This window comes from Acromyrmex echinatior, chromosome 1 (genome assembly GCF_024713525.1).
Source record: "Acromyrmex echinatior isolate Ae372 chromosome 1, ASM2471352v2, whole genome shotgun sequence".
Lineage (NCBI taxonomy): Eukaryota > Metazoa > Arthropoda > Insecta > Hymenoptera > Formicidae > Acromyrmex > Acromyrmex echinatior.
The window spans coordinates 23,559,521-23,586,613 of NC_141852.1; the positions used below are offsets into that span (position 1 = coordinate 23,559,521).

General features: G+C 30.5%; 2 protein-coding genes and 1 long non-coding RNA gene across 3 annotated transcripts; 1 reads left to right on the forward strand and 2 right to left on the reverse strand.

Annotated features, from left to right (window-relative positions):
• Window positions 1-765: 765 nt before the first annotated feature.
• On the reverse strand, window positions 766-23,398 carry slmb (beta-transducin repeat containing E3 ubiquitin protein ligase slmb). Its single transcript, XM_087411267.1, has 9 exons — window positions 22,511-23,398; window positions 6,251-6,488; window positions 5,951-6,137; window positions 5,324-5,780; window positions 4,862-5,235; window positions 4,397-4,475; window positions 4,084-4,264; window positions 3,765-3,812; window positions 766-3,600 (listed from the first exon to the last, which is right to left on the reverse strand). The coding sequence occupies exons 1-8, from the start codon at window positions 22,562-22,564 to the stop codon at window positions 3,802-3,804; spliced, it is 1,581 nt and encodes a 526-aa protein (XP_087267393.1). The 5' UTR covers window positions 22,565-23,398; the 3' UTR covers window positions 766-3,600; window positions 3,765-3,801.
• Window positions 23,399-23,420: 22 nt separating this feature from the next.
• On the forward strand, window positions 23,421-24,572 carry LOC147911083 (uncharacterized). The gene is made up of 2 exons (XR_015546723.1): window positions 23,421-23,575; window positions 23,774-24,572. It is a non-coding gene; the product is annotated as an uncharacterized LOC147911083 (long non-coding RNA).
• Window positions 24,487-26,966, reverse strand: LOC105144541 (phospholipid phosphatase 5). The gene is made up of 6 exons (XM_087411314.1): window positions 26,733-26,966; window positions 26,010-26,115; window positions 25,682-25,829; window positions 25,419-25,547; window positions 24,868-25,038; window positions 24,487-24,788 (listed from the first exon to the last, which is right to left on the reverse strand). The coding sequence occupies exons 1-6, from the start codon at window positions 26,813-26,815 to the stop codon at window positions 24,619-24,621; spliced, it is 807 nt and encodes a 268-aa protein (XP_087267440.1). The 5' UTR covers window positions 26,816-26,966; the 3' UTR covers window positions 24,487-24,618.
• Between the last annotated feature and the right edge of the window lie 127 nt (window positions 26,967-27,093).

Here is a 27,093-nt window from a genome sequence, read left to right on the forward strand (position 1 = left end):
ATTTAATAATTTTTATATACTTGTAAAAGTGATGACCCATGAAAATGAAAGATCCATCATATGTAGTAAAGTGTTAAAAATCATCGTTTGTACTAGAGTTAATAAAATAATCTAAGTACTTAAGTTTACTCTAAGTACTAGTTTACTAAGTACTACTTTACTAATATATATATATATATATATATATATATATATATATATATATTAATATATATATATATATATCTAATACCTAATATATATATATATATACATCATTAAATAATAACTAAAAGAGTAGTACTTAGTAAACTAATACTTAGAGTAAACTTAAGTACTTAGAAATATGTCAAATAAGTCAAATGCATTACACATAAATTGCTTAGTTTTTTAAATACCGTGGACTCCAATACATATATATATATATATATATATATATATATATATATATATATATTAGGTGTTGGAATTAATTCGTAGCGTTTTTAATGAAAGAATGTTATTTATTTCACATGAGCATTAAAAAATACATTAATGAAAGTACTTCCCATCACTTGTAAAACGCTACGAATTAATTCCAACACCTAATATATATATACATATATATATATATATATGTATGTATGTATTGGAGTCCACGGTATTTAAAAAACTAAGCAATTTATGTGTAATACATTTGACTTATTTTCACTTATTATTGAACTCGACTATAGAATTTCATAGCATGATTAAATATACATCATTGCAGAAGGATAAGATAATGGATTTTATAAAAAATCCTGTATATTCTTGTGTAGGTATTATATTTCGAATATAGCTTTTGCACAGCCTTTGTATCCTCTCTAGTCAGTTATTCTCATACACGAAGATTCATGTCGATATTAACAATAAAGCATCACAATATCTTCTTAAAAGTATTTTTACTGGTATTTTCGACAATCGCAAACGCTCACGTTGCGATCTGATCGCAGTGCGTGTCACGATGCTCTTATAAGGTATAAATTCATGTAATTTCTTAACTATTACGTCCGATATTTTATATCTCCAGATATTTGACTCTATTTTACACTCTTTATTTCTTGCTCGATTTTTTCGAAGATTAATTCGATAGATATATATTTTTGTAGAAGATGCAGCAGACTTTTCCACCTTAAGATCTCTTAGATTTCAATAAAAAAAGATAAAAGATAGGAGAATATTTCCGTATCATAATTAGGAAGACACGGTATAAGCAATCATATCTTTTGATAATACCTACATACGCATTATCAAATAGCGAAAAAATGATGAAGAACATTCTATGTTCATATAATGCAAGAGTATGTTAATGTCTGACTACAATCACTATTATTTTGTCTATTCATTGAAACAAATCGTAAACACAAGAATCTACGTATGCCGTACTCCACAAAATTATGCTTGCTTGTGCATTGATACCGTATGATTATGTATGCATATATACATAATATGTATATACACACACACACACACACACATACATATCTATATGTATATACTTCAAAATTATACAAATTCCCATCCAATTGTACTAATTTTTCAAGTTCTTAAGTTTGTACCCAGTTTGTAGGCAACTCCTTAATTTCTCTTGTTTTCTTTTTATAGAAACATTATACGAACGAATTGAGTACAAATATACGTTGTATCTGTATATATTTCATTTTTCCTCTTTAGTTATGCGTTACAAGAGTAAACAAATTTTGTGTATTTTAAATGTAAATTTAATATTGCCTTCCACGCGCATTAATATGTAAATTCATTCTGTATACATAGTACATTTCGTATAAAATTTTGAGATGAACGTCACGAAATTATACGTATCGAAATCAAAATGCAAATATTTTTCTATAATCTTATTATAGGATTGAAACACTCAAATCATTGTAATATTACAATTTGAAATATGTATTATTATTTTCTGTGACAATTTGTTCTGGATAACTCATATTTATTAACAGACAGTTCGTAAGCGATTACGTGGCATTTTCTACTGACCATAATTCACGCATATTTGAAAAACATAATTCGGTATTTCATCCCCTCCCTCCCTCCCTCCTTCCATCTCTCTCTCTCTCTCTCTCTCTCTCTCTCTCTCTCTCTCTAGTATCTTACTTTCATATAGTTATACTAACACTGTATACTATTTAATATCAAATATTCAAAAACGTTTTGCCTTTACTTACGCTCAAAGTATTGTGTATATTATAAAACATTAGTTGCATCTTATGCATATAATACGCATATTGCGTACATATATATATATATACATATACATATATACATATATATATATATACACACACACACACATATACATATATATATATATATATATGTATATTAATAAATGTTGTTCACAAAACACATTAATCGCTTTATAATATCACAATCATTTGGGCATGATGATGTCATTTAAACTATATATGCTATATGCTCAGTTATGTACATAAATTGAAATAAGCAATAAGTTTATTTGTAATTAAAGTTTTTTTTTATATTTAAAGAGTATTTTTTTTATTAATTTCAGTGAAATACCAAATTGCAAAAAATTTAAACTCCTAAAAATAAAAAACAATTCACATTTTCGATTGACAATTTAGATAAATATAAAAATGAGCAACTTACGTGTACAAAGCATGAATAAAATGAGTTAAACGAGATCAATGGTCAAGATATAATAATAGTGTTTCTTTTTCTTTTTTTACAATAATTAAGATAATTTCAGGATCGCACATTATATTTGTTTCGGTATGAATATAATAATGATAATAATATTTACATTCTGCAATAGTAATTTTTATATTCTAAATGCAAATGGTATCATACCAAATGTAGGCTGTGCAGAGGTTGTCGGCTCTTCACTCGCTTTTTAAATAAGTTTCACAAAATTTAAATGTTAAAAAACTATTATACACTCAATCAATAGTTTCTTTCGCAATTTTAAACATGGGTACATAACACTTTGTACGAGCCATTTAAAAGAGGGTGTAACACGATAATCCTCCCATGTAACAATTTTTTTTACACATTCACACAACGTAAGTACTCCAATCAAACAACATTTTACAATTTTTTTTATCTCATAAATTAATTATATAAAAAATCATTAATTTCTTTTACTATAATACATCTAATGTCTTATTAAGTGTAATATCCAGCCTCCCTAAAAACGCTTCGCTACATTACGTATTGTAAATCTTTCTTTTTTTTCATTTTGTAGGAAAATGGTCTTGACTTCTATCATGTCACAGAGCGTAGAAGAATTCCAGATATGGCCAAAGCAGACGACAATCGTTTACATCCATGGGATGTATTTATGCAGCTTTAAATATACTGTTTGTTCCTAAACGCGGTGCGTCAAGCGCATATATAAATTATAATTCATAGTTTCACGTAAGTCAGTCCATTTTACTTTCCTATTTCTTGAAAAATTTTTTTGCTCTCCTAGCAAACAATAAATCAAAGTCATTAATCAACCAAATTTTTCCTTCAGACATTTCTATGTATAATTGCTGTTGTTTACATTAAACACTCATCATCGGATATTTCATTGTTTGCGCACATTGTTGTGAACACATTGGATTCACTCACCTAACCACTTGTCTGAAATACAAAATCAATTGTTATTAATTCTGCGGAATTTATTTTTTCATATATTTTTACTAGAATTATTATATTGTATTTACTAGAATTATTGTGTATTTATTATATTAAATAAATTGCTTCTAAATCTTACCTGCAAGCGATAATTCATAAAATATACTTACAATTATATCACAATAAAGGAATCTCCGTATTGATGCGTCACTCAAATGCTGCAAATAAGAATATTTTTTATATTTAATAATTTTTATATTTAATCTACACAATAATGTCTCGGCGCTAATTAATATACACTGGAAAAAGAATCTGGTTGTATTAATTAAAATTCTGATTCAAGACAAACAAATTAGAATTTTCTGAAATTTGAATCTATAATTCTAATTGAGAATTTTGATTGATATCAAAATTTTCTGGTTCATCCATTTTTAATCAGAAATTTTTCTCAGTGTATATTAAAAATTCCAATTTTGGTAGCATACTTACGGGAAGGAGATCTAGTATCGGCTTGGTTCGGCGCTCCATCCATCGGCAGGCGTCCACTGCATACACTTCCGCTTGACGGATTGTAATTAAGAAAATCCCAAATTAGTATCGTATCATCGTGAGATGATGAAACTATTTGGAATTCGTCAAATTGAAGACGAAACACACGCCCGGTGTGCTCCTATAATAAGAAATATAAATAAAATTAGCAATGAATGAAAATTGTCATTCAGTGAAGCGCTTGACAAATTGTTGATTAAATATAATATATATAAGAAATAAGAACATACGCTTGCGTACAAAAATATCTTACCACTAAAGTGCGTAAACATAAAGTACTAGCAACAGCACGAGGATCAAGAGCGGCTACAAGATCCCAAACTTTGATTTTTCTGCAAAATACAATAATAAATATGAGTTTAATTACTCACAAATTTGTAAAATTATAATGCATTCTTGAAGCAAAATGCATCTTTCAATTCCACTCTAAATTATTAGGGTAAAATTTAATATGAATATCAATTATAATGTAGAATTATTTTTTGTTTCTTATGTATATTAAATATAATACGTTATAAAAATAAAAATTATATTTTATTTTTCTAAAAAAAATAGGAATAAAATATTTTATAATAAGTATAGGTGCGCGCGCGCGCACGCGTGTGCGTGTGATGCATATATACATATATAAATTTTCTAGTTGCTTATAGCTATGATTTCACGTTGCAAACGTAGAATTAAAATCAGAATTGAGATATTTGGATTTTGATTTACCTACCCATCATAAGCACCGCTGACGATGTGTTTACTATCGAATCGAATACATCTCACTAATTCTTCGTGCCCTTCTAAAACACGTAAGCAAGCGCCGCACTCGATGTCCCACAGTCGTATAGTATTATCACTACTGCCACTAACTACTAAGCGATCTCTATATTGCAAACACGCTATGCCGCGTTTATGTCCGTTCAACGTTCGCACAAATTCGCAATTAGAGGTGTTCCATACTTTGATAGTTCTATCACCACTGGCAGAAACAATATACTTCTCATCAAAGTCAACTACGTTCACTGCTGCTCTGTGCCCTACTAATACTCTTCTCAATGCAATTTCTGTCTGCGATGTCATATCCCAGACTGCTATAGAACGATCCTGCAAATGATAATTATTGTTAGTAATGAAATCCAACTAAATGAAAATTAGAAAACATGTAAAAATTCATCGCTTCTTTTTGACTGACCTTTGAGCAAGTTACCATCATGCCATTGTTAAATCTAAGATGCAGTACTGCCTCACAATGATGAATTAATGTGTTAACCATCTCGCCTGTAGTAGCGTCCCAAACTCTCACGGTACTGTCTGAGGAACCGGATATTATAGCTTTATCATCATACTGTAAACAAAGCACAGAACCCGTATGGCCTGTCAACACCTTGATACACTGTAAAGTATTTCTGTCCCAGATCTTAATCGTGTTGTCTCGAAGTCCGGAAACTATCTTCTGATCGTCATATTGCAGACAATAAACACCTTTAGAGTTCTCACTACGACAATTAATTCTTTGAAGAGTGAATCGACCCATTCTCCAGTTGTTCTCCATACTTTCGATGTCTTTGACAATTTTTGGGTAAAGAGATCTGTAGAAATTATGATTGGGATGGGCCTCGCCTGGTTTCGGTTTAAAAAGATATTGTATCCTGAAAGTAAAGTTCACAAATTAAATAAAAAGAAAATATAAAGAAATATTTTACATACATTTTATATGTCAGAATGTCAAAATGCTTTGTGTACGTATCACATTTGTGTTTGTTTGTCATAAGTTTTGTAGTTTATATACATGTAGTTTATATCATAAATTTTCACTCACCATCCTCTCCTTTCAGCTAAACCTCTCCAAACTGAATTCGTTCGAACTTTACGTTCAATCAGTTTTTTCCAAAGCATTCCTTCACTAATAACCCTATGCCATTCCTTGCATACTAGTTCTGTAGAAACAAGTGATTTTGCGTCAAGGTAAGACAGAATATTTTCTGCCACGTGGTCCAATCCTTTTTCTGTAAATCATTCATTTGATATTGTTAAAGTTGTTAAAGATGCAATTAGGAATATCATTCAAAACGCGCGCAAAGAGTGTGTAAAAAAATGTTGAGCGTACATGATTACTTACTCGGCAAAAGTGAAATAAAGTTTCTCTGCAGCATCGGTTTTAAATACGCGTTGATGTGTCCGTGCTGATAATGACACATTCGTGCTAACAGGTGTTCGACAAACTGCACTTGTTCTGATTCGCTCCATCTTTCGAACAGTTTCATGCAGATTTCTTTCTCCTGTCCGTATTGCGTAGATGCTCCCGTAGATGGTTCCTTCTTACAACTGGGATCGTAAAGTACAGTCGTCATTGGATACTGTAACAAAATATTAATGTTTACATCTTTAAATATTAGAATATGCGATTTTACAAAAAAATCAAAATACAGGATGATACTTATATATATATTAGGTGTTGGAATTAATTCGTAGCGTTTTTTAATGAAAGAATGTTATTTATTTCACATGAGCATTAAAAAATACATTAATGAAAGTACTTCCCATCACTTGTAAAACGCTACGAATTAATTCCAACACCTAATATATATATATATATATATATATATATATATATGTATGTATGTATAAGCGATTATATTTTCATAATACACTTTTTCATTAATAAATTAAAATTAATTGAGAACAAAATCATTGACATTTAATTATTATATACGCAGTCTCTGTCGTGGAATATATCATGCCTAAATTTTTTTATTAACATATTTTATTTTACATGCGCATATACTTAATGACGTTTGCTCTTATTGTATCAGCTACGTAATCGGAGCGCAAATAAACGTGACTAAGAATATCACACCGAGCACAATGTGTATTATCGTATCGATGCACACATCGTTGTTTTCCGATTAATCACGCTGTATATATGGAATCAATGAGTTGTAGTAAAGCATATAAACTCGTTTGAGAAAACCTAACATATTCAAGTAATCATTATTCTAAAATCAACAAATAAAATATGCATTATAACACTATAATTAATCACATCGTAATTATTTTATGGCAAAAGTACTATAAAAACGTCTAAAAATTAAGTGCAAGGGCAAAAAAAATATATCATAATTATTTCGTAGAGCATTCTCAAAACGAATTATCTAAATCCGAAAAGAAGTCCCATTCCACTCATCTTAGAAAAATTAACATATTTAAAAATCCAATAAAAATAAATATATGTTTATATATTCAACGTATGAAATTTAAAAATGACGTTGCATGAAATTTAAAAATGAAAATTGCATTTTTTAAACCATTTTTATGAATATATTTTGTTTTATTATTTATTTTCTTTGACAAAGTATATATCTACAAATAAAATAAAATTCAATATTATGCAAATTTATTTATTCCAATAAAATTAATTTTTTTAAATATTTTTAAAAATCGAAGATTGCAGAAAATCTTCGGCAACGCATATTAATTATAATTTATAATAAAGATTATAATAAATATATGTCAAGATTTAAACAGTTTTTTTAAATGTTTCATAAATATTTTATAAACTAACTGCTAATGGCCAACGATGCAACTCCAATTTTCGTAATTTTATAACGTTAACAATTGAGAACAATAGCAGGAAAACGCTAATATTATCGCGATATTAAGAAACTTAAAATGTCGAAAGACATGATGTAAAATAGTGAGAATTTTTCTATCAAGTTCACATATCTATGTTGCGAAGAACACCTAAACAAATCGCAAATTAATGCTGAAAATGCATTGTTATTAATAAACATATACAAAATAGAAATTATAGGATTATTTTTTAATTATATATTTAATTATATATTTAATTATATATTGTATTATAATATCTCCTCAAGAAAAAAGAAATAGAGATAATCGGAGATTTTCTGCCAAAGAGCAAATTATTTTCGATAATCTTTCTCAGTTTTCGAGAAATAATAATATAAATAAACTGTAAAAATTATGCTAATCGTATTTCACAAAAATTATCAAACAGCTTATTTAGATTTTTCTCAGATTAACTATCGGATTATAAATATTATCGAGACATTACTCAATAAATTATTGATGTAACAGAAGAAATATATATCGTCGATAAAAAGAAACTGGAGTAAATTACGTTTCGAAATCCATAAAAATTTCAAGTAAAATTTAATAATGTATGTCGCCTTGTAGAGAATAATCCGATAATAAATAAAGTGTAGACGATAATTCTATAATTCGCATCAGATTTCAGAACAGAATTTAACAATGTTATGTATCACATATTTTGATAAACATATCTTCGATTCTTCAAACATTATTCGTATTATATAGCACACGAAATTACAAATTACTATTCTCAATTTTAACATAAATTACAGAATTACATGTAAAGTAAACTTTATTATTGAAATGCTTTTCCTATTACGTACATAAAACCATTATTATTCACAAAATTTATATGCACAATAAATAGATTATTATATCCTCAATTCTAATATAAATTACATATCATCTAAAGTGGACTTCATTATTAAAATATCATGTATACAAAATTAAATTATTCAAAAAATTTGTATTACAGGATCAAAAGTGTTTAGAAATTTTATTAAAAAATTGTATGTATAAAAATTACAAAAAATATTTGTACAACAGAAATTCAACAGTGTAAAAAATGTACATTAAATTATACATGTCGAGATGTAATAAAATATAAAATAAAATTGCAATTCTATTCGGAAACCTAATGAATTATAGATCGTTTGAAGTGAGCTTAAGAGTACATTTGCAAAACTAGAATTGCGGACGCGTCTTGAGATAGAGCGAAGAAGTACCGGGTTCTTGACCTCTCTCGCTCCATTCTCTCTCGCTCGTATATACCAGGGCTCTTATAAATTAAATCGTTTACGCGCGTCCCGGTTTTGTGCCGAGCATCTTGTCTTTCTCGTTAATATCATAATCACCAGTAATCATATTTCAAGCGACACGCGGATAAACAAATATTTTTCAAGCAATTTTAATTATCTCGGCGAAAACAAGATTTAAAATTCTTTTGACATAAATACACTAATCAAAACTAAACAAAACTAAACTCGATCCGTAAATGTAAATACAACTAAATAAATAAATAAATAAATAAATAATAACGCTGACTAAATGTGACCTAAATTTACATGATCGTCATTAAATTTGCCAACGTAGCGATTCAAGCACATGATTAATCAAGTTTTAGACGAAAATTTTTCGACATGCAACACATAAATGCGCATAAAACGCATTTTTCACGAAAGAAAACAGTCATACACGTTTGTACTTTCACTTTTGCGTCGTCCTTATCATCCGTATTTATCCATAAATATTCGATAATGTTAAACACAATATTATTACAAGGGATATTGTCAAGAATATTCGATAAGTATAGCTGGAAATAGAATGTAAGAATTTATTGATCAAAAGTCTGATCTTCGTATGCTTTATTAAAATCTTTCCTATAATTTCAGTGACACGTTTAAAAATTATATTATATGAAGTAAGAGAGAAAAACGAAAAAAAGAAAGAAAAGAGAAGAGTGAATTAGCAAGACATACTATTAATATATTATTTTACATGACATATTAATAATATATAAAAACGAATTATATTACTTTAGATATTTCATATATATGTTAATAATGTACAAAAGATTTACTATTTATAAATTATTTCTATGTTAATAATGTATAAAAGATATACTATTGATATGAAAGATATATTATTTTATATATTATGTTAATTGTATTGTAAAAGAATATAAAATGATTATTATATATTCATAATATATTTAATATGAATTATAAGAATTATATATATATATATATATATATATATATTCATATTAATATAATTATAATTATAAGACAGAAAAATGAGGAATGTATGAGCGCACATGTATTATATATACCAGAGATCGGGGTATCATAGGTCATCATATCATACAATTGTTATTGCTTTGTCGTTCGTACTTCGTATCAAGTAACAAATAATCAAACTCTGTTTTCTCGAGGACACACCATTAATGATTTTTGTAATGTAAAAATAATTGTTTAATCAGAAATATTTTAATAAAATTATTTAATTTAAAGATATTTTTATACGTATTGAAGGTGAAATGTAACTTTCTACGCAAATGTAACTTTCTTTTTTCAATATACTACTAAACATAAACTGTCTTTTATATCTAACTTTTAAATACTTCAATAAAATTATTCTTCTCTTTTTTTTGGGTGTGTGTGTTGTGTGTGTGTAATATACGTAAAAATATAATAAAAATTAATTTGTCTACAGGTAATTTCATGTCAACTTGCTGTCAAAATTGCATCGGAAATCGTTTATCACGCATTGCCAGTGTTCGATTAGATTAGATCAGATTAGATTAGATCAGCTAATTCGAATAAAATGCCGCGTAACTACTCGAGTATTATCATGTTAATATAATTTCAATTATGCATATTTAACACTATTTCACTCTAAAAATAAAACTATATTTTTGAAAATTTAAACAGCTACAAAAAAAAGACAAAAAAATAGATTCGCATACATGAATAAATTATGTTTTTCTTCTTCGATATATCTATCTTTCTTTGAATATAAAATTATCTTTTACATCGATTTACTCCTTTTCGAATATAAGTATGTATCTTTCTAACAATTAAAAGATCTTTTTATAGGGCCAATTGGAAGCGTTATTAGATTTATCGGTTTCATGTGCAACAGATCTTATAGCGATCAAATAGCGAAAATCCATCGTGGAATTGAAAGGAATCAGACAGACGAAACCGAGTCAGCGATATTTCTATAATCGAAGGATTACATTTGCACGTTCGTGGAGAAAGTGCATGCATCCATGAAGAATGGAGATGAAGAACGCCATAACGTCGATCTTTTATGTACGATTATTGAGACACAGTAAACAAAAAAGAAGCCTATTATGCGAACGCCACGTCAGTGTTTCACATAGCGTTTGCCGTTCCGTTTCACGCCGTTTCTCAACTTCGCTTGACACAGCGTTTTGCACAAGGTGCCCCAGAATCGGCGGAATCATGGACACGTAAGCATTCGTCTCTCGTGAAATTTCCGGTTGATCTTTGTCAGCGAAAGTATATTCGGTGTTAATGCCTTTTGAGTTACAAGCTTTGCAAATAATGCGCTTCTTCGCGACATTTAAGCTTCACAGGCTGAATAATAAAGCGCGTTAGATTCTGGAAGATCTTCGAAATTTAAATACCTATTATGATCACAGATGTCAAAGGAGGAAAACGATGCCCCGTCGACACTTTTGCGAAAATCGAATTTCAAATTTTTACGACACTTATATAATATTCTGCTTCTCAGTAATTCTGGGACATCACGTAAAATGTTTCTTCACGTACAATATACATGTCGAACGTGTTTCTACTTAAGTGTGTCATACGAGATATATAATACAAAAATTCGTTTTTATATCTTAAGATCGTTACCGATTTGTAATCAATGTACAATATAATGCGAAAATGTATATTTCGCGTCTGACCTACTTGCCGCGTCTCTCCTACCTCAGGAAGTGAAAACCGTCATAAAAGAGCGCGTTAAACACTTGCTAATGAAAGCTAAACTCTCGCATCGCAGAAACGGCGATCGAGTAACAATTCTTTTTACACAAATTCGACAAGAAACCTATTGACGGAATTTAAATCTCTAGAATTAAAATCTGATTCTATGATCTTCCTGATATTTCCAGATTAAGGATAATATCATTTTTCTTCTGAAGAGACTCTTGAATTAAATTTGTTAATAAAAATTAAATTCTCACGTCAGAAATGGTGATCAAGTAGCAATTCTTTTTATATGGATTAGGTTTTTTTAGGTCAGAGAACTATGAACGAAATTCGACTCTCCAATATTTAAAGCATCGAATTCTGTAACGATTTCTCCGCTATTTTCAGTATTATTTTCTAAAAAGAGACGTAAATTAAAACGTAAATTTATTATTCATATCCCTAGACATTTTTACGTCGTCACAATATTTTTTGTTCTCTCGTTAGTCACCGCTCCGGCCAGCGTTCGGCCAGAGTTCTCACTTCAGAATGGTTGCTTTATCCGGGTGAAAACCGTATTATCGTCGACCTATTGTGGGACCCTCTTCCGAAAGGCAGTTGTCCGCGCAACAGTTGTCGCCACTCCGTTATTGTAACACGATACAGAAAAACGAGTCTATCTAGCGGCTGATGCGCGGCAGTGCGATCACCTGAAAACGCTTCAAGTGCTCCCGGTATAACGGTATTGCGAACTCGTGTCGAATCTACGCTCTCCTGACTCTTTTGTCTTCCTGAGATGTTGTCCTCGTACATCTCTTGACATGGCCAAAGTACAAGTATACTGAGTGTTCGATAAGAAACGATATGCTGAACGAACGCAAACTGATCGGCCTTTATTAAAAATAGAAATAATCTTTCTCCGAAAATCTAATCGACCACTTTATATGCTCTGATTTATGATTTACCTGGTTTAAGATTCAATATTTCAATAAATATCCCACATTTTTTTTCTCCGTTCCTCTCTAGAAATCCTTATTAAAATAGAATATTATATTTAAAAAAAGTAAACATTGAGTCTTGTAAATTACATATTTCTTTTTTAAAGCTTTACTAAAAGCACCGTTTATATTAATTTTTTAATATACAATGAGTGAAACAAGTATTTATATAGGGAAAATATTTTTTTTTAAAGAACCTTATTTTTAAAAAGTAAATATTAATTAATAATTAATTACAAAGAATAAAATAGACTTTATATTCTTCAAAATTATTTTATTTAAAAAGATATGTAATGATTAAAAAAAACAATTATCTAAATAATGAGCGAAAATGGAAAATTATATTTATACAAAAAATATTCGTACATAATAAAAAAATTTAGCTTTAAGATTACGAATATAATTATTTCATGAAGCTCTTTTGTTTAGGACAAAATGTATTCATTAATAAATTGCTAATTAATATTTTCTACAAATAAAGCTTTTTTTTATGAAAATCTCCCCTATACAAATACTTTTTTATATATGCATTTGCTGCATATATAACTATATAACTTTTTTAAAAAAATATTTTAATTTCTTACAAGAAAAGTCATCGCCGCAGGCACCAAAATTTATCTATTATTCCATATATAAAACGCTAAATAAAATTATTAGCACAAATATGTACACAATGTACTTCTCTTTTAAGAACATTCGTACGTTTAGTTTCAATATCTTTCCTCTCAGTTCTACTTTAATTTAAACGACGCGTTTAACTATTTATATTCACAACATCCGCAATACATGTTACATGAATTGCTCATAAATGATTCCGACGGAACTCCATTGATCTTTTAAATGCTTTGAATGCGCATTTACAAGGGGAAGTAATGTCGCAAGACCGAAATGTACGATTTCGTAGAATGAATCACAAAATAAATTTTTGCCCCGTATATTCGCTCGTCTATTCTGGCACAAAGAGGTCGACAACTTCTGAAGGTCTAAAAGATACTGACGGGACCGCATTATGATGCTAGAAAGCGTAAAAGAAAGATTCAAATTAACAATAGTCTGACTCATCGTATAATTATTAAAGCCCCTAAAATACTACTTGCTCTAAAACAGGTGTTGAAAAGTTCTCAAACTTACTAAGACAAATTCTCTTTCAAAAGGAACCGTAAAAATGCTTAAACAGATAAAACAGTTAGTTATTACAATACTTTAAACCCTTCGGTTTACGAAACAGAACGAATACCTGCAGCATAAATACCTCAGGGATTGAATCATTGGGATTGTATCGAAATAACGTTCCTTATTGGGATTGTGCCGGACGTGATTTAGAAACAAAATTTTAACAAGTCCGAGAAGAATAATAGAGTTACAAATTTTAGCTCTTTTGCCACAGTCTGAAAAAGAGAAAAGTGTTCTTTTACAATGTGTCTTTGACACATTAAATTCAAATTAGCAAACAAAAAATATTCTAAATTGATCATAACAGATTTTCGAAAAAATGAGATTAAAAGTCCAAAAGAACACGTCTTGAAACACCTTTAAAAATTAATATAATTAGTAAACCTATTACAAACTTATTCAAAAAGAATTCAAATTAAAGTTTGAATATTGTATTTTAAAAAAATATATTGAATCTTTCATTACAGACATCATCGAATGTCCAAAGACGTTATTATAATTTTCCTTTTTAATTATGTCTATTAATGCTTTCTATAAATTGTTCACACTGCAAAATTGAAAAATCAAAAAAATATTTACTTTCTTAAATAATTTAAAAAATTATATATTTAATCATTAAGAAAAAGTTTAAATTTAGAATTGATATTTTATAATTATTTTATTTTAAATTAATAAATGATTTTCTCACTTTTCACGGTTTTTCTTGATCTTATTATAATTTTCTATGATATTAAATGCAATCCTGTTATCCTAAGCTACACATATGTTTGTCCCTAAAATGAAAAGGCACTAAAAGTTCAATGTGTGTGCGCGCGCGTGTGCGTGTGCGTGTACGTGTGTGTAGTAAAAGATTAATTTTTATTTTAAAATAGATACAATGTTCAAGCTTTAATTTGAATTCTTTTCGAAGTCTGAAGTATATCAGGTTTACCAGTGAATTTTCAAAAATTATTGAAATATTTCTGTATTTGAGATTTCAACCTCATTTTTCTCAAAAACCATGATAGAACATTTTTGCTTGTGGATTTTAAAAGTTATAAAAAAAACTACTCTTCTTCAGACCGCACAATTTAAGAATATCTTTGTTGAAAACAGAAATTGTTTAAACATGATAAATAAAAAGATCGATCGAGTCGAGTTTACTAGTGATCCCGTATTGCGAGTTCAGGGTCAGACGCGATGTTCTCTCTCTCTCTCTCTCTCTCTCTCTCTCTCTCTCTCTCTCTCTCTCTCTCTCTCTCTCTCTCGGTTGTCTTTTATCTCGATTCAACTGAACGTGGCTGCTTAAAAAGGAATATACGTCCAAAAGTGTATATGCAACAAAAGTTTTGCGCATCCAAAGATGTACGCAGAAAAAGTTTCGCGCGTTCAAGAGTACAGGTAACAATAGCTTCGTGCATTCAAAAGTATATTCGTAACAAAAAATTTTAATCTCAATTCAAACGATACTAAAAAGGAATACTCCTCTTGCACATTTCTCTCGCGGTCGTACATACGTAGATTTTACATACATTACACAAAAGCGCCGGCGAGAGGCCGTGACTTCCCGGTTATTTATTACCTCTCACCGATACGATACAAATAAATATCTGTCTCGTAGAGGTATGGGAAGTCAAAGGATATGAGTAATGGAAAAATCTAAACTACTCGGACTAAACGGTGAAATTTGCTACCGTTATCATGAACGTGCTTTTTTCGACAGTTCATGAGATGTAAAGTTCATTAACATCGACAGGTCACTGAGCTAAAATAAACAATAAACTGCGAAGCATGAGATTAGCATATGTACGTTGTTATTGCAACTCGAGATAAAAGTAGAAATAGGGTAGAGTTGCCTAATGTCACTGATCGTCTAAATCGTATTAATATTTTAAATTATTATTTAATAAAGTAACATTTAGTAACAAAAATATGAAATAAATAAGAAATGAGTAACATGAACAAAAATTTAATAGGATATATATGTCTTATTTTGTGTGAATGTTAGCCACATTTTAACGTACGTATTTGGCAACTCTCTCCTAAAGTTGCTGAATAGTTTCTTTCGACTGAATAGATTTCTTTTACAGAGAAAAGATCCTTCTTCTAAAGTCTGTAAATCTGTTGCAAAATATATTATACATTTTTATGTATTGCAAAATATAGAAGAGAATAATATTCTATAGATAACTTTTATAATTTATTTACCAGCAAAAAACTTTTAAATCAGTCACCTGGAGTATTTACATCTTATTATGATTTTTATATCTTAACAACGAGAAAATAAAACTTACAGTTAGATATAATAGTTTTTCTTTATTGATCGAACCTTATACTCTAATCGAGAATTCTATTTTTATTTTTCTTTTTACTTTTTTGAAAAATATTGTAATAGTATATGTGTATACATTTACTACAATATTTATATTGTAAATATATGCAGGGTTTTTCGACATTTTTTTGCCAAACACTCTTGTGTAGATAGAGCGGATTAAATTGAGTCGAAAAATTTTCTATCATTTTGCAATTTTCGCAATAGTTAACAAGGTATTAATTTAATAAACAAATTTTAAAAAGACACTAACGTTTCTACCTTACATGATATTTATTCTCAATGTTAAAAATCGCTTTAAAAGTTAAAATTAAACTGGAATAAAAAACGTGTAACATATTGAATAATTACTTATCGCATATATTACATGTTTTTTATTTCAGTTTAATTTTAACTTTTTACTAAAGTGATTTTTATGTTAATATTGAAAATTTTATGTTGAGACCTCGTGTGAAGTGTGTCTTTTTAAAATTGATTTATTAAATGTATTCTTTGGCTCGTAGCTCTTGTTTTTATATATTTGATTGTTAATCACTTGAGCCGTTTCCTTATATATTTTTAATTTTAAAGATATGAATTACTAAAAATTGCTGAATATTGGTTTTCAATAATTTTTTATTCAAATCAGCTTTAAACTTTACAAAAACAGCGAGACAAAATTTGTTTATTTTCTTTTCATAAGTTTTGAGAATTTCTTCAGAATTTTTTCAGAATTTTTTAATATGTGTTTTCTCATATTGGTAAAAATAGTTGCCAATAAAAAAATGCAGTGCTGCAGTATTAAAAAGTTGATAAAAAATTCTGAAAAAATTCTTAGAATTCTATGAGAAGAAAATAAACAATTTTTCTCTTGCAATTTTTCTGTAAAGTTGATAATATTTGAGAAAAAAATTATTGAAGACCAATATTCGGCAAATTTTAATAATATCTTGTTGACTATTGCGAAAATTGCAAAATAGTAGAGAATTTTTCAACTCAATTTAGTCCTCATCTATACAATAGCTTGGCAACAAATTTCGGAACACCCTATAGACATAAAAAAGATCTGAAATATTAAATTTTAGTACAATAGATAAATAACAGTGACTTTTAATTAGATAAGAACATCCTATTAGTCATCTAGTTAAAAAAAAATTAAGTAATTATTCCCGAATTGACAAGATAAACCTTAAAAAAATAGGTAACTTCATTACAAACAAAGGAATAAAAGCGTTCTTAAATTCGCATATTGTACAGTCATTTAAATTTACATGGCAAAGAATATTGTATATATACATATATATAATTTCGACGATAGAATTACGGAAATGTCCGAGTTGGAATATCAACTTGTATCACATTAACCAGTTGAGAATGTTCGTGGATATTGACGTAGGTAAATTCGCGCGACCTTCTAGCTCAAGGATCACAATCTGTTCCTTTCTTTCTCTTTATTGCAATCATATAGCACAATGGAAGCGTTCGTCCGCGCGCATTGAAATAGCTTTCGTTGTTTATCAGATGTATACGGAAATTACGAAGGAGCACATTAAATTGTGAGCACATACACAGTCAAAAGAACACAGATAAAGGGGTCTCTTATCTTTGAAAGTTCGATAAAGAAAACTATTTTTAGGTATATTTTTTGAAAAACATGTAATGGGGATTTTCATAAACTTGTGTGTTCTACATATACATAGAATTAGTTTCAATAAAAATTTGATAAAGCCATGTTATTCTCTTAACGTATTCTCTTTAAAAGTAATATTTCAATACTAATTAAAAATATCATTCGAATTGTTTGTCACCTCTCTTATCAATTTTTTCCCCTTAGTTAGTAAAATGAAATCTAGCGTGTATTTTTCCATTGCGGTAGAATACGCGAGTGTGCGTGGCTGGCTCGTTTAGGGCGATACATGATTTATGAGCGCAATGAGCGTAGGAGGGACCGTCGTCCGAGCGCGGGATAAGAAGTCGTAGGTGCACTTCCGGTGCGGCGTTGCTTTGCAACTAACATGCGTAATTACGTGGAATAACGACTGTTATCGAGGCTCAGTCAAAACGCTCATGAACTGCTATCGCGTGCACGTGTAACAACGTAACAACGTAGAGGCATTGTTTCGTTATTGTATGGATTAATTGCGAGCGGCTGGGTCGCTAATCAATCTGTCGTAAATTACAAGAAACGAGCGACGGGATTGAGACGCGCGAGCGGACGTCCGGGAGACGAGCGAAGCAAGAAATAAATGTTATTTAATAATTGATGATCTCGAATAGGATAGGAGGGAAAGAATATCCACGTTTAATTTATTATTTTTAATTGAAAGATGTTTAAAAATGTAGCTATTAGTTTTATATTCATACTGAAAAAGTAATTTTGCTGAAGAATTTAAAAATTTGGCTAGATACAGATCTGAAACAGATAATTTTGTTGGATCTCTCTCTCTCTCTCTCTCTCTCTCTCTCTCTCTCTCTCTCTCTCTCTCTCTCTTCAAAATAATTTTGCAGGAATCTTAAATGATGAGCGGTGTTGTAAAATATAATATTTTGATACTCTAGCAATCAATTTTATCATCCTATCTAATTATTTGATGGTCCAGCAAAATTATTTTTCAGATCTATCTAGCTAAATTTTTTCTTTCTTCAACAAAATTGCTCTTTCAGTGTAATATTCAGTATTTAGTATTTATTTTGTTTTCTGTTTTGATTCTTTGATATATGATATATATAGATAAACAGATTCATTAAATTTATTAAGCAAGATAAGATGGAAATGTGTAAATCTAAAAATATAAATTGTATACCGAAAGTCATCCTAAACCACAAGGCAAAGAATATAAAATGAATAAATAAATAATAATTAATGTTCTTTGCACATTAAAAGCATAGAAGGAATACTTTTGAAAGGTAGGCCATATTAAATTGAATATCTGTGCGTGTTTTCTTCTTATATGATAGACAGAATTACAATTATGTCGAAGCGAGATAAGACTCATACCAGTCCGCATAATGGACGAATTTCATTTCATGCGAGGCAGATAGTTAATTATGTTCATTGCTATGTAAGTTCTTTAATTTCGGCATTCAATTTATTCTATGTTATTTTGATTCTTAGACTTAAAAAACGAAAAGTAAGTTAAAATTAATTTTTTAAATATTGATCGAGTAAATATAAAATAACTCGGAACTGTTAAGAGTTATATTTACTCGATTATGTCCATTTCTCGAGTACACAAGTCAATATTAGGAAAAGTAACAAACGCAGATAAGAATATGCGCACCATCATAAAGTCATAAATCACACGACAAGATCGAAACGAAGAAAGTAAAGGACGCCAGAGGCAAAACATTGATTACAACTGAAATATCGATTTTCCAACGACCTGATTCGCGGGACAATCGGATTCCAGCTACTAATCGGACGTGTCGCGACGTGACGTGTTACTCGCGAGACATTGTCGGATCTATTTGTTCTTTAGCTGTGCATTTCCTCTTGCGTTTCTAGATCTGCCTGTTTCACTTGCACTCTCTCGTATTCCCTGCTTCCAATGAATATACATATACATATATTCCAAATATTCATCTCGATATATAGGATGATGATCGGAAAGTTGCTGAAATTAAACAGTTATTATTTTGTAATAAATGTACAGAATGACATGAGCATAATAAAATGAATTAATATTTTTTCTATAGAAGACACCCGTCACTTTTATTAGAATGTAGCGCAAAACACATGTATGTCGACTTGTAAAAATAAATGGGTAATAGAAAAGGCTCAGTAATATAGGTTGGCATGTTCTTGATATAAATCATTATATCGATGAAAAAGAAATTTATCTAGAATTTTTCACAGGCATAATTATTGTTGCAATTATTGTTGCAATTATTACTGTTAAGAAGAAATGCATTTAATGATTTCCAAAAGTGCCTCAATTATCGCAAAAGTTCAAATAATCATTATTTCGAAAACATACGTCACTGAGACATGCAATTTAATTGTTGAGTTTTTTTTACTATAATGCTTATTTTTGCATACTTAAATATTTTTTAAGTATAAGTACTAGTTTTAAGTATAAGTACTATAATTTTTTTTTCTTCTATACAGTATAACATTTAATTCATTTCATTTTACTCGTTGCAAAATAACAGCTATTTAGTTTCATCATCCTATATACACATGTCTATCTCAAAAATAAATATCTACCTGGTTTCAGTATGTGAAAGGAGACGTTGAAAGGAGAAAAACACAGGTACGAAAAGTGCAGGTAAAATGAATGATCCTTCTATTATCAGGAGACGGTAGAACGTATCATAAAATATAAGATGGATCTTAGAGCTTTGCAGGAAGGCATTAAAAGCCAAGAGGCGCGTGAGAAGCGCGATTAGAAATCGCCATCTTTCCATGGCAGGAAGTTTCTGTCATGAAGAAAAGAAAACATTAAATCGATTTAAATAAACGACATAAATAAGTAATAGACATAAACCGCAGAGTCATTCGCGTTACTGAGCGTAATTGGCTATTTCTCACCAAGACGAAAATCAATCTGGCGATACGCCGCGCCATCCGGCATATAAGAAGGAAAACGGCTATCTTATGAGTGTCAAAACATTAGTAATACCTACTGATGCGTACGTCACATCGCGAGCTACGATTACGATTGATCACGATTTATAAAAGGTTTTGTGCCAAAGGTCGAATACTCTTTAAATCTCGTGGAGTGAAATCTCATTCTAAGGGAATAAAAATTTAGCCTGTCTTGAAAAAAGAGTGAAAATACGGCCACTCTTGTTCAAGAGTGGCAGATTTTCACCCTTTTTAAAGTGAGATTTACTCTTTTAAAATGAGATTCACTCCAAAGGAGTAAATCTCACTTTAAAGAATGAAAATCTGCCACTCTTGAACAAGAGTGGCCGTATTTTCACTCTTCTCACGAGATTTAGAGAGTAAGATTTAAACAAGAATCCTCGAACAGGGAAAAAAAGAAGCCTCCTCTCCCTCGAAAGAAGATTCTTGTGGAAGATGTGCTTTACATACAAAACATTACATACAAAATGACAACGATAACAACGAAATTATCTTTCTTACACTCTAAAAAATATAAGTGTGAATTTAACACCATGCGGTGCAGTCTATATGTATAATTCTCACATCGTGTTGGTGTTAATATTAATAATTAATTAATTATAGATCTGTATCTGACTGAATTTTTGATTATTTTAACAAAACCGTCCTTTCCGCGTACATCTATAGTAGATCATAACTAATATAGACTGAGGGAAGAGCAAAATATTTAAAAGATTCCCTACACTGAAAAAAAAATTTGTTCAATTAACTAAACACATTTAGTTGTTTGCAGATTTGATTAATTCAACAAATTTTATTTAATCGAATTCAACTATAATCTGCTTAACATTGAACAATTTGTTTAATTAATTGGACAATTTTTTTTCAATGTAGAACTCTAGACAATTCACCTGAGAAAAAAATTATTCATTTGACTAATTTAACTTAGTTTGCCTTTATTTCTTTCGCTGAAGAATGTACGTTTTTAAGACAAACATGTATTTAGCTTAAATACAATAAACAATTTTTTCTCAGTGTATCTCGGCTGAATTTAAATAATTCATCTTTTTCTAATTCATAAATTAGTCAAATAAACAATTAATTTAATCAAATGAATCTTTTTTTTTTCAATGTTACAATTATCTCGGACGTCTTTGGAATTCTTCTGGAAGATCTAGGACGCTCTAAAAAAAAAAAGAAAACGACAATGTCCAGAAAAAAAGAAAACGGAGGCAACCCTAATCGTCCTTTCACCTTCGACCGGCGTGTAAACATGCAGAGACACGTCGTTGCCGTGGCTGCCGACGCGTCTTCCGCGTTTAAAGGGAAACGAAGTTGCGGTGCCTTCCCTCCCTCCTCCCCCACTTTTTGCGGAAACTCGATGCAACAACTTCGTTTCCCTTTAAACGCGGAAGACGCGACCAGAGCAGGAATCATAATTCCGAAAGCACTGATTCCGCCGCACGGCAGCCGATCGCGACGCAGGATGGAGTTCCGTTGCGTCGGTGCGACGATTATCACGGACGCCAAACGACGAATGCTCGATACGAGGCAGTTCCATTTCTGAATTCTCTGTCGATTTAAAAAATGTGCTTTTCATGATTTCAGAAGCAAAAATCACGGGGCGTCGGAACGGAGACTGGAGAGTCGGGACATGTGCCGACGATTCGGCGGATCGGTTGCGAGAGGGCATAAGATGGCGGTAATTTTTTTCTCTTTTCCCTTTTTTTTTCGCGCGTGCAAGACGAGGGGAGAAGACTCGGCGAAGTCGCGCTGTGGTTCTTTTAACACTCACCTGCAGACTTGCGTTCGCGTCGTCGATAATCTTGTCCGTTTCCATGTTGATCATCTTACTCGCGTGACGTCCGTTACCTGTGGCCTGGCGCTTCGCGCGCGCCGAGGTATCGCGAATAGATGATGATAGACGGGATTCTGCCACGGGGCGATCGGAGCGATCGCGCGACGAGAATGGCCGGGCCGACGGGATGTGTCGCCGCGCCGAGAAAGAGAGAATCACGTCGGGATAACGTGGACTACAACTGCATTCAATTGCGAACGCAACGGCGACGGCAGGGAGGTGCGATGACGGTTCTCGTTACGAGTCCTCACCGTGCATCGCGGCGAGTCGACGGGGCAACATTTCTATTAACCAAAGCACAACAGCTCGGGAGCGTACCAAACTATGTCACTTTGACTTGTACACACGCCCGTGCGTGTGAGTGTGTGTATGGATATACAAGTCGATTATTCGCGTGCCAGGCGGACACCTCCTTCTTCGGATTCGCGGTTGAATGCTATATAAACGCGATGTGAACCGCACGATATCACTAAACACGGTGGTCTCAGGTCTCCCCTTTACCTCGGCACCCTCGACGGCGAGGGGAAAGGGAGAAGGGGGAGAGTGTCGCGATTCGAGCCTGCTCGTGGCGTGGACTATGCCGAACCGAACTGGCAACTACCGAGCGACGAACCGACGAACGCCGTGCGCGCCGTTTACGGTCGCGCGGAAATGTGACTCGCGACTCGCGATCCGAGAACACAACTCGAGAGAACACGCGAACGTTTTGGTACTGCAACGTATTGGTTTTCCAAGACACGTCCTCGCGTAGCGGGACGATCCCGCAATTGGTCGACGGCAGCGGCGGTGGCGGCGATGCGGACAGAACGCGGCGTTTCGACGTTACGTCGGCGCGAGAGCGACAACGCCTGCCAACAGTGCCAACACACTGCTCCGAATAGTCCGAATTGACTGCTTCGGACCGAACGATTCGCGCGCCACCATACTACTTTCAAAATGGCAATCGGCGCGCGATAAAATGTCTGGTTCAAAAACTCTTAAATGCTTTTTTTTGTGTATGAGGTAAAATTCCAGCTTTAAAAATCTATTTTTAATTGCGATACGATAATTTTTAACAAGGCAATTTTATGGCAATCAATATCAAAATGCTCCCTTTTATTTAATCCGCGGTAACAAAAAATCTTAGAAACATTTTTTTAAACGATTTTGTAGAAAAAGACTTTCATTAGAAATTTGAAAATTTTAGCAAGTTTTTTTTAGGCACGTAACAGGCCCACAAAGTGAGAAGAAAATTTCCCATTTTGTCCAACTCGTAGATTTCTAAATGTAAAAATTATTGAACTTGCAGAAACTAAAGGTAAAGTGATCTTTCAAAAGTAAAGATTTTAAGCTTTGAAATCCTTTTTTTCAATAAAATTGTGTTCATTTTTAACAAGTTCCAGCTGCTTGAATTTTCATAACTCTGAACTTTTATTCCGATTCAATATGTACATTTTATAAATAAGAACATATTTTTTCACAATTAGATAATCAAACTTGGATGATAATAAAATTGCTGTTTTAAATTAAAATTAAATTAAATTAAATTAAATTAAAATTAAATTATTAGTTCTAAATATATTTATCCTATGATTGAATTGCTTAATTTCGAGTTTGAAACGAATCTGTTTTAAAGTACGAAATACTAAAATAATAAAATATACTAAAAATATCACATTATTATGACTTAAGCTCTTTTTTTTGATCGGCTGGAAATTTTAATTAATCCCACAAAATTTTAATTAATTAGTAATCGTATCACAAATCTTAATAATAATAATAATAATAATAATAATAAAGTTAAACAGAAGAAAATAAAACAAAACACACAGCATAAATAATGCAACTATACGAACAAATCTTATACACATACACACATACGCACACACACGCACATGCGCGCACACACACATATAAATTCTAATATAACCGAATTCGTCTCTGTACAGACATATATTTATTTTTAAATGTATATACTGATACACAAAATATACAGATCTCAAAGATTTTAACAAAAGTATTAAGTACTGTTGAAAATATATGGCGCAGTAATAGTCCTGATGTTTTTATATCCACTTAATTTGCTCGTTCTTATTAGATCTAACAGTATCTGACTGAACTTGTAATGTAAGTGCGACGTACGGTTTATCGCAATATGGCGAATCTAATGAAGGATAATAATGTCTGTAGCAGACATATGTTAAGCAATAGCCTATTACTGATCCTATCACCACGTCTGAAACAAATTCTGTGTCATTATAATGTAAAATTGCAATAGAATCATATTACTTTAATGATAAGATTTTAAAAATTACCTTGCCAGTGATGGTGATAGTCACACGTTCTGCTTAATGCGATAGTAAGAGCGATGCAAAGTGGCAAAAGGAACGTGCACAGTTTCCACGATTGTCCTTTTCCTGCCAGGCTGAATGTATGTAATTTTCCGGCTAAATACAAGGCGATAAAGCCGAAACTGGCGAACGCAACTAGAACAAAAATTACTTCTATAAGCATAGTATATATTTTATAAATAATTTATACAAATAATTATCGTTATTTTATTTTTGAATGTTCTTTACACTGAAAAAAATGGTTTATTTGACTAAAATAATTTATTTTGTCTTTTTTTTTTTATGAAGAATCTATGTATTTAAGTTATACATGTGTTACATTTTACTTAAATACATTCATTCTCCAACGAAAGAAATAAAGGCAGTTAAATTAATTTAGTCAAATAAACAATTTTTTTCTCAGTGCATCAAATAAAAAGTAATACATTTTACAAGTAAAATTATAGAGATATAAGGAAATATAAACTTAACTACATGTAAGAAATATCTGTATTTGCTGCAATATTTGGACGTACATGAGGAATGTCCGCTTGGGAATGATTTCTTTCCATCTCTAATAATAATTGGATCTCCAGTGCATTTAAATTCCGGATTCATTTGTCCATCCGGAAAACATCGCCAGAAAAAGTCTGGCCTTGGGCGACCTAAAAGTATGATGAGTATGATGGCAAAAAATAATATAACATCATTTATTATATAGATATTACTATTAAAACTGTAAATATTTTTTATTGCTTTAATGCATCTGTTACATATAAATTTTTCGACAATAACATACCTACTATAAGTTTTAAAATATCTGTAATAAGACCGTTAAATCCTAGGGCTAACGTTACAGATAATACTGACTGCTGAAAATCGACTTTATCTTTGTGCATTATAAAAAAGAAGCAAATAACAACGATCGGCATCATAAATACAAGAGGCTGAAAAAAATATTCAACATAAATTAGTTGTAAGATAACATTTGCTTATTAAATTTTTACTCACTTTATTGTTAATTATTATATATTTATTAAAATCTTTATATATATATATATATATATATATATATATATATATATATAAAGAGATGTATATACATAAGAAAAAGACACAATATCTACCCATAATACTGTAGTTGGAACAAACGAGTCTGTTCTTGGATTTCTATATAACCACAGTTCATCTTCGTGAATTTTTCTTGTAAATGGTTCTGCTTTTTCCAGCTCCCTGAAAATCATCAAATTTAACATTGTACTTAATAAATAATAATCATATTTATGATAAAAAAAACATATGATTATTGTTTAGACATAATAATAAATATTATTAAAAATAATTTATATTACGTACAATTTATATTTCTTTATTTAAAAAAAAATCACTGTTATTTATTACAAATTATAATAATACATTTATTAATAAGAGAGTTATAAAATTGGTATAAAGATGTAATATAAACACAATTTCTTTCATTCTTAATTATTATTAATTAATACTAATTCGAAAAAAATAGAGAATTATTCTTCAGACATACTAATAAAATAATATTAAAAGTAAATGTAAAATTTATATTACGACGATCTAAAAAAAAATTATTTTTTAAAAAATTATAGTAAAAGTTATTAATGAGATCCATAAAATTGTTTTTGAAATAAAAATATTATATTGGTAAAATTCCTAATGTCTACGTTAATTATTATTACAAATATTAATTAGTAAAGATTATTAATAGAGTGTTGATCATAATATTAATTATTAATAATTGAATATTAAGTTTAATAATATTATTAACTGCAACATTATTATTGATTGTTTAACTGCACGCCCATAAAATGTCAACTTACACGAATAGCACTGCCAGAAAGACACGAAGCAAAACGTCAAACCAGAACCCTAATGAGAATCGAAATCCGCGTATGTTAGTCATCTCAGTCACGCATTTAAATCAAGGATAGATCGCACCAACTTTTCTTGTATAAAGAAAATATAAAAATCGTCAACGTTAAACTTAAACAATTCATTGTGCAATAAACCATGTCAACCCGCTTCGACACCGATCGAAGTACAGTCAGTTCTTCAATATGGCACACACCCGGTACATAAAACGTCGATACAGAAAGTCGAACATAATCGATATCTCGATTGTAGAATCGCATTCAAAAATTTCATTTTTTTTAATATTCTATCGAATTTTGTTTTTCTAAA

Coding starts and splice junctions, on each gene's coding strand:
- slmb (XM_087411267.1), bottom strand. CDS start 22,564: ATGATCAACATGGAAACGGACAAGATTATCGACGACGCGAACGCAAGT. Junction 5,781..5,950: donor TTAGCTGAAAGGAGAGGATG/GTGAGTGAAAAT, acceptor CTTTACTTTCAG/GATACAATATCTTTTTAAAC. Junction 4,476..4,861: donor GTCAGCGGTGCTTATGATGG/GTAGGTAAATCA, acceptor TGTATTTTGCAG/AAAAATCAAAGTTTGGGATC.
- LOC105144541 (XM_087411314.1), bottom strand. CDS start 26,815: ATGACTAACATACGCGGATTTCGATTCTCATTAGGGTTCTGGTTTGAC. Junction 25,830..26,009: donor TTCCAACTACAGTATTATGG/GTAGATATTGTG, acceptor TATTTTTTTCAG/CCTCTTGTATTTATGATGCC. Junction 24,789..24,867: donor CTATCACCATCACTGGCAAG/GTAATTTTTAAA, acceptor AATTTGTTTCAG/ACGTGGTGATAGGATCAGTA.